The 8,329-nt window shown below is 42.7% G+C and overlaps 1 protein-coding gene across 1 annotated transcript in view; it reads left to right on the top strand.

The window, feature by feature from the left end:
- Positions 1 to 287: 287 nt before the first annotated feature.
- frem3 (Fras1 related extracellular matrix 3) overlaps positions 288 to 8,329 on the top strand; it is a 31,360-nt gene continuing 23,318 nt past the window's right edge. Inside the window, exons 1-2 of the mRNA XM_035659639.1 lie at positions 288 to 5,503; positions 6,406 to 6,495. Of these exons, the coding sequence (XP_035515532.1) occupies positions 475 to 5,503; positions 6,406 to 6,495 (5,119 nt within the window). The 5' untranslated portion in view covers positions 288 to 474. The remainder of the gene's footprint in view (positions 5,504 to 6,405; positions 6,496 to 8,329) is intronic.

The raw sequence follows: 8,329 nt of genomic DNA, 5'->3' as shown, positions 1-8,329 counted from the left end.
TAGAAAGTAAACCTAAATAAAATAAAACATAGAGACAGAGAAAATGTATTTGATCATGCAGATTCCACTGAATTAGGTAATAATCTGCTTTTGCACTGGATTTTATCCCCCACTTTTTTCAGAGAGAGAAGGGGAGAAGGGTGGGTGTTGGTTGAGGGAGCACTTTCACAGTCTTGTCCAATGGTCTATCTTAAATTAGCCATGGGAGGAGGCTCCCTCCCTGTGCTGACAGAAGGAGGAGTCTGCGCCTGTCACTGTCTACTGTTTCATTATTACCTGCACAGCCCTGCAGCATTCACCACACTTGTGTCTCTGTGTGGCCACATAGAAACAGAGAGAAACACAGAGGACAAACTCCAAGGCCCAAACCATCACAGAGAGTTTTCTTTTTTTAGGCTTTTTCCCCACTTGGGACGGGAATCTGCCTGCTACTGCTGACTTGTGAAATAAATCGCAAGGCAACTAGCAGTAGATATGGCTGGTTGTCTGAAAAGTTCCCCACTTTGTCAAAAGTGGGCACTTTTTAGATGCCTGCTTGTGACATTTACTCTCAGCTTCTGTTTTGCCTCAATAGATGCAGAGCCGTTTGACCCAGCTCACCTTTATCGCTACAGATCTGGACCTAATGAAGACAACATTATCATTGCTAACAATGGGATCAGGGTGCCTTTTGGGAGGTCTGTGTTTCTGGACCCTGTGAATGACCTGGTAACAGAAGTGCAGCCTGGTGACCGCTGCCACATCACAGTTTTGGACAATGACCCACTGGCCCAGAAACCTGGGATGCTGACCCCTAAAAAGTTCCCCTGTTCGTTTGGACCTGATGAAGTAAAATACACTCATTTTGGATCTCGTAGCCCCAGCAAGGATCGTGTGAAGCTGCAGCTTCGTTATGACTCCCAGACGGACACGGTTATCATCCCTTTCATGCTGGAAGTGGAGGTGGTTTTCCAGCAGCTTGAGATCCTCACCAGGAATATGCCCCTTAATGTTGAAAAGCTCAGTGGTGACAGCAACGCTATTGATAAAAAGGGCCTGGAGTTTTCCTTTGAGGATGGTGTCACACAGTGTAAGATTGCCACTCTGGTCAGCGCTGGAGGTCTTCCCAGGTATGGCACTCTTTTGAATAACCCCTCAAATGGCCAAATGGTTGACTGTGATGAGTTTGTGAAACAGGGCATTCGCTACAAGCACACAGCTAAAACCAACTCACCAAACAGAGACTATATTCCAATGATGGTAGAGCTGCAGGATAATGAAGGCAACACCATAATGCAAGAGCATTTCCAAATGATGGTTAGAATCAGAGAGGGTTCAGAAAATACAGCTCCTAAGCCAAGCTTTGTAGCCATGATGATGATGGAGATTGATCAGTTTGTGATGACAGCTATTACAAGTGACATGCTGGCTGCTGAAGATGTTGAATCTGACCCAGATGATTTAATCTTCAACATTACTTCACCACTGAGCCCTCAGCAGGGTTATATCATCAGCACAGATGATCAGAACCTGCCTATCACATCTTTCTATCAGAGAGACATCAAAGATCTTAAAATAGCTTATAAGCCACCCTCAGAGGACTCAGAAGAAGAGAGGATTTTCCAGCTAGAGCTTGAAATTGTAGACACTGATGGTGCTGTGTCTGATACATTTGCTTTTATGATTGTGGTGAAACCTATGAATACCTTGGCTCCTGTAGCGACCAAAAATACAGGGCAGCTATTGTTTGAAGGGCAGTCCAGAGCCCTCTCCAGCTCCCAGAATTTAGAGATTAGTGATGAAGATAACCTAGATGATGTGAGAATAACCGTTGTTGATGGCTTAAAGCATGGAGAACTGACCATGCTCGGAGCTCGCAGGAAATTCTTTACACCTGCCGATCTAGACGCTGGCATTGTGGTGTACCAGCATGATGGCAGTGATACCTATAGTGACAACATTATTTTTAGAATGACTGATGGCAGTAATGAAGTGGAGTTTTTGTTCCCCATCACTATTGCTCCCACTGATGATGAGCCACCTATTATCAATGCTAACACTGGCCTTGTGCTATTTAAGAATGAAGTCATGCAGATTTCTCCCTTCATCCTGAGCGCCACAGATATTGATTCAGAAGATTCCACCATTAAGTTTATCTTGGAAGCACCCTACTCCACTGTAGGAGAGCTCCTGCTAAGGCAAGTGGAGCCTCCCTCTGACCCGTCTCTCTGGAAGTTCAGCGAGACAGATGAGATGTTTGAGCAGGTGGTGACTGAATGGTTTCAGCAGGATATTCTTGATGGAAAGCTGTTCTATCGTCACATCGGACCCCATAGCACCACCACTGTGATTGATCATTTTGTGTTCCGTGTCCAAGATGATAATGACCCTCCTAATCAATCAGGTGAACACATGTTCACCATCAAAATCCATCCCGTCGATGACCTTGCCCCAGAGCTTTTTCCGGGCACAACCCTTCACATGACAGTTCAAGAATATGAGCTGACACACTTCAAGAAGAAATTTTTGTGTTATAGCGATCTAGATTCAGATGACAGGGACCTCAAATACACCATCATTAAGACACCAACTGACACAGATGAGAATAATCCAGCCCCCTTAGGTGACATTGTACTGACTGACAGCCCTGACACTGTAATTACAGAGTTCACACAGGCCCAGGTTAATCACCACAAAGTAGCTTACAAGCCTCCAGACCAGGAGTTGGGCATCACTCCAAAAGTAGCTCAATTCACATTCATTGTTGAAGACACTGTTGGTAACACAGCAGATGGACTATTCACCATTTTCCTACAGCCAGTTGACAACAAACCCCCATTTATCACCAACACAGGGTTCACTGTTATGGAAAGAAGAACATATGTTATCACTAGGAAAGAGCTGCATGCCACAGACACAGATACAGAAGATGAAAATATTATCTTCACCGTGACCCAGATTCCTGCTTATGGACAGCTGCAGTATTTGGGGATCGACATGGCAAATGGCGAAACATTCATACTTGAAGACATCGCAAATGGTCGTCTAACTTACATCCACGGGGGAGAGGAATCCCTCAGTGATGTCATTAAGCTTGATGTCAGTGACGGTTTTCATGAGGTACCCATCATCATTAAGATCACCATTGAGCCAGTCGATGACAAGACCCCCATGATTATGCTACCAGCAGGTCTGCTTGGAGCATCCATTGATGTACTGGAGAACGGAGCGACAGAGATAACAAGTAATGTCATTCAGGGCCGTGATGAAGATACAGATGACCTCATGCTCACTTTCATTGTTGAAGAGCCTCCTAGGCTGGGTGAAATCCTGGTCCATGGTGCTCCTGCTGAGAGATTCACCCAGGAAGACATCATCAGTGGGGCAGTAGTGTATGCTCACACATCCGGTGAAATCGGACCGATCAAAGAACATGACTCCTTCAACCTTACTCTGTCTGATTTGTCTGATCAGTGGGTTGTTGGTGGAAACAAGGTCCAAGGTGTGACAGTTTACGTCACCATCCTTCCTGTTGACAGCATTCCACCTATTGTCAGTGTTGGAGAGCAGTTTGTTGGAGTGGAAGGTGAGAAGAATGTCATTACACTGAACCACATCCAAGCCGAGGATATTGACACTGACAATGATGATATTCTGTGCACCATCATCGTCCAACCAACATCTGGGTATGTGGAGAACATCTCCCCAGCCACAGGCTCTGAGAAGTCCAGGGCTGGTACAGCCATCACTGCCTTCAGCATTAAAGATGTTGCCCTCGGCCATGTGTATTATGTCCAAAGCATCCACAAAGGGGTTGAACCTGTGGAAGATCGTTTCACGTTCCGCTGCTCAGATGGTATTAACTTCTCTGAACGCCACTTCTTCCCCATAGTCATTATTCCAGCCAATGACGAGAAGCCTGAAATTTTCATCCGTGAGTTTGTGGTAATGGAGGGCATGAGTCTGGTTATTGACACACCAATTTTGAATGCAGCTGATGCTGATATCCCTGGGGATGAACTGCACTTTGAAATCATCAAAAACCCCAAACATGGCACAATAGTTCAGCAGCTAACCACTGGCACTATCCCTGTGGAAGGATTCAACTTGGAACAGATCAAAGAGGCATCCAACATTGTCTATGAACATGATGACTCAGAGACCAAAGAGGACAGCTTTGAAATCAGACTTTCAGATGGGAAACATACAGTAGAAAAAACAGTTCTGATTATGGTTATTCCTGTTGACGATGAGACACCAAGGATGGCTATAAATGATGGCCTTGATGTTGAGATTGGAGAGACAAAAGTCATCAGCAACAGGGTTTTGAAGGCTACAGATCTTGATTCTGAAGACAAAGAGCTGACATATGTTGTGCGCTACGGCCCAGGCCAAGGCTACCTTCAGCGTATCAGCAAGTTTGGGGATGTTTTGGGTAATATTACCCTTGGGATGAACTTCACCCAGGACGAACTCGACAAACAGCTCATCCAGTACGTACACACAGGCCAGGAGGGAATCCGTGATCTGCTAAAGTTTGATGTCACAGATGGCATCAACCCCCTTATTGACCGTTACTTTTACATCAACATTGGAAGCATTGACATGGTCTTTCCAGATGTTATCAACAAAGGTGTGACTCTAAAAGAAGGAGGGAAAGTAACGCTTACCACTGACCTCCTCAGCACCACTGATATTAACAGTCCTGACGAATACCTCAGCTTTAGCATCACAAGAGCACCTAGTAGAGGCCACTTAGAGAGCAGTGACCACCCAGGTGTTCCCATTTCCACTTTCACCCAACTGCAGCTTGCTGGCAACAAGATCTACTACATCCACACCTCTGATGATGAGATGAAAATGGACAGCTTTGAATTCGAGGTCACAGACGGTTACAATCCTGTATTCCGTACCTTCAGAGTCTCCATCACTGATGTAGATAATAAAAAACCTGTCTTGACTATCAGCAAACTGGTTGTGGAGGAGGGAGAAACCAAGCTCATCACACCATTTGAGTTGACAGCTGAGGATCGGGACACCCCAGACAACCTACTGCGATTCATAGTCACCCAGGTGCCAGTGCATGGGCAGCTGCTTTTCAACAATACCAAACCAATCACAACCTTTTCGAAGCAGGACCTAAACGAGAACCTCATCAGCTATAAGCACGATGGCACTGAGACCAACGAAGACAGCTTCTCCTTCACTGTCACAGATGGCACTCATAATGATTTTTATGTCTTTCCTGACACTGTATATGAGACTCGCAAGCCCCAGATGATGACAATTCACATCAACACTGTGGACAATGGTGTGCCCCAGATTGTGGTTAACAAAGCTGCTGCTTCACTGAAGGTCCTCCAAACAGGCCACCTCGGCTTCCTGATCACCAGCAAGGCTCTTCGATCGGAGGACCGCGACAGTGCCCAGAGAGTCCTGAAATACACTGTGTCTGAGGCTCCTCTGCATGGGTTCATCATAAACACTGCCCTGGGCAACGACAGCATCAAGACCTTCACACAAGGTAAGCTGATGTCACCCCATTTAATCTTTATTTAATCTTTTACCAGTGTTTTGACTTTTTCAGCTGCACTAATAAATGCATTTCTATTAACTGGTAAATTTAGTCAATTATCACCTGACTGCAGTTCCCCTCACATTTATGAAGCATTTTAGCCTTTTTCACTCATTGTTTTGATTTCATGGCCCGCAATTTTACTGTTTTGCTTACCACTCTCACCCTGTTCCCAGCAGTAGCAGGTAGCTGTTTTCAGCAAAAAAGCTCAAATAAGCCCACTGTACACAACAAACAAACTACAGCAGCTATTAAACATAGTGGAGCATTTAGCGACTGAAGAGCCAGATATTTTTTCTAAGGATTTGTTGGAGTCCAAAACAGAGCTACAAGGAGAACATTGGACTTAAATTTATCAGCTGGCCAGAAACACTTCCCCAACGGGATGCTAAGTAATGTTTCTTTGTGTCAGCTAGATATGTAAATAGGCAACTGCTTGCTAACATGATAGTTGTAACAAAAGAAGGTCTTTTTAATATGACAACTAATGATTAGTTGTGGGGTATATATGATTATATATATTAGATATTGTAATAAGATGCCATGCAGATAAAATAATAATTAAGTGAATAATCATACCAATAATACTAATAATAATGATACTAATACGACTACAACTAATCATGATAATAATAACTGTAGATTATATCCCTGTAATAGATATTTCTAACTTATAAATATTTAGACTGCTTAAAACAATCCTGAATGCTTCATAACACGTCTCCTGTGGCCCATATCCTGTGGCCTTGTAATGTAACTTAAACCTTGTAAAAGCAGCTTTAGTCGTCACAGTTATCTTACCTAACGTTTTCAGCTAACACTTAATCTCTCTATATTTGTCATACCAACAGCTGATATCGATGACATGAAGATCTGTTATGTGCTGTTGGATGGAAGCAACGCCACAAGTGATATCTTCTACTTCACAATTGAAGATAACGGTAGGAATCTTTTAATATATCATACTTGTGTGCGCTGACATCAAACTGGGGCCCATTACTCAGGAATCATTTGCCAGAAGGCTGTCCTCAGACTTTATCTGAGATTTTAATGGCTTTTTAAAATTGAAACTTCCTGCTCTCTGTCAATCTCCCAAGTGTTTGCATCACAAAGACTTAAGGCATTTGGCCATGACTGACACCCAGTATAGAACCGCCATCTCTTTTCGCCCCACTGGAAGGGTAGCAGGTTTAAAGAACAGGGGTCAAAGGGGACGTAAGCCAAACACTGAGTGTGGGTTGGTAAAAGTAAAAGAGGTGGGGCAACCTCATGCTCTAAACTTTATTGTTAAAGAACAATAGGATCCTTTCCCTAGGGGTACTTCTTTGAGTTTTCAAATGTCCCCTTTCATCCTGTGCTTAAAGCGACACTGTGAAATGTGTAAAGGTATGTGTGATGAGTTATTCAGTTTATACTTTCTTCTAGAATCAATCTCAGAAAAAACAACAGTTTATGTTTGGCCTCAAAAAAGTTCGATCATTACCTGCAACTCTCTGAATGGTGTAAAAGAATGCTACAATTCTTGAAATACTGGGAATTTCTGCATAACCCAAATGAAGAGCTGTTGTTATAGTCTCTAATTTGTACATTACAAGCCATTAATATCCAATAGAAACCTTTACATTTTGAATTATATCCATTCCTCATCTCACTCAGGCACTCCACTCTTACACTTTGGTTTTCAGTAACTCTGTCTATTTCCTGAATATTATATTCCCTTACACTCCCCTGCCATATGAGCTTCACTTTTACAATGTTATTAATATCTACAGGTATAACATGACAATCTGGTGGTCTTCTCATTTAAAAATATCTGTGAACATGTTCTCATCCTGTTTATCCTAAATAATTCTCTTAAATGAACCATATATGCATGGTACAGACATGACGATATACTGTATAATCGTGTCACCTCTAACTCTTGGGTAGATTTACTTGAACAGCGTTATAAATATAGAAAATGCAAAGCAATAAAATGTAACAGGTGGCCATTGCTATTTTAGTATCAGCTATAAAATACAAAAGAAGATTTGGAAATGCAATCAGTGCAGCATGGAAAGTTTAGTCTATAATTATGCAGGATTGAGGGCCATGTTGGTGAATGTACCATCATCACCATCAGGGCTATTGAGAAGGCAGGACTGGGAGGATGTGTCTTTTTGTCAAATTACTGTCTTTTTGTCAGCAAAGTGAAGCCTCTTATTAGCCTCAACTGGATTCCAGTAATTAACTTTTTCCCCAGACTGTAAGTGAAGTAGGTGATAATTTATCTTTAATGAGGGTCAGTAGCTCTGACATTGATTTAAAAAGATAACACAACCATTATTATACTTTAATCTCTACTGTTCACCGGTATTATTAGTTCTTTACCTTACATTTGTGACCTATTAATCTACCTGAAGCAAAGCTGGTTGGCACTTCTGTTTTTAAATGGAGGTTTAACCACTGGAAGGGAACACAAGGGCTTCAATTAGCTCAACAGTCCTTTTTGTGTTTGGTTTTGCACATCCTATAAGCTTCCAGCCAAGTCAGCAGAACCAGGTGCAGTGGTGCAGGCTGGGACATAAAACAAAACCGTGTTTCTGCATGACCACGGTTCACATGTAAAGGCCACAGACAGTGCCGCCTTGAGCTCACACCACAACATACATGTAATTAATAGCATACACATTATTATATGATATATATTATTCCACAAATAAATTGGTTACATATACTCTCCTGCACATTTACCACCACACATACACACAAACACACACAAACAAATACACTGTT

Source organism: Morone saxatilis, unplaced genomic scaffold (genome assembly GCF_004916995.1).
Source record: "Morone saxatilis isolate NCDOM2014 unplaced genomic scaffold, NCSU_SB_2.0 Contig17, whole genome shotgun sequence".
Taxonomy (NCBI): domain Eukaryota; kingdom Metazoa; phylum Chordata; class Actinopteri; family Moronidae; genus Morone; species Morone saxatilis.
Note: the sequence above shows the minus strand (reverse complement) of the source record. Positions and strands in the feature narration are given on the sequence as shown.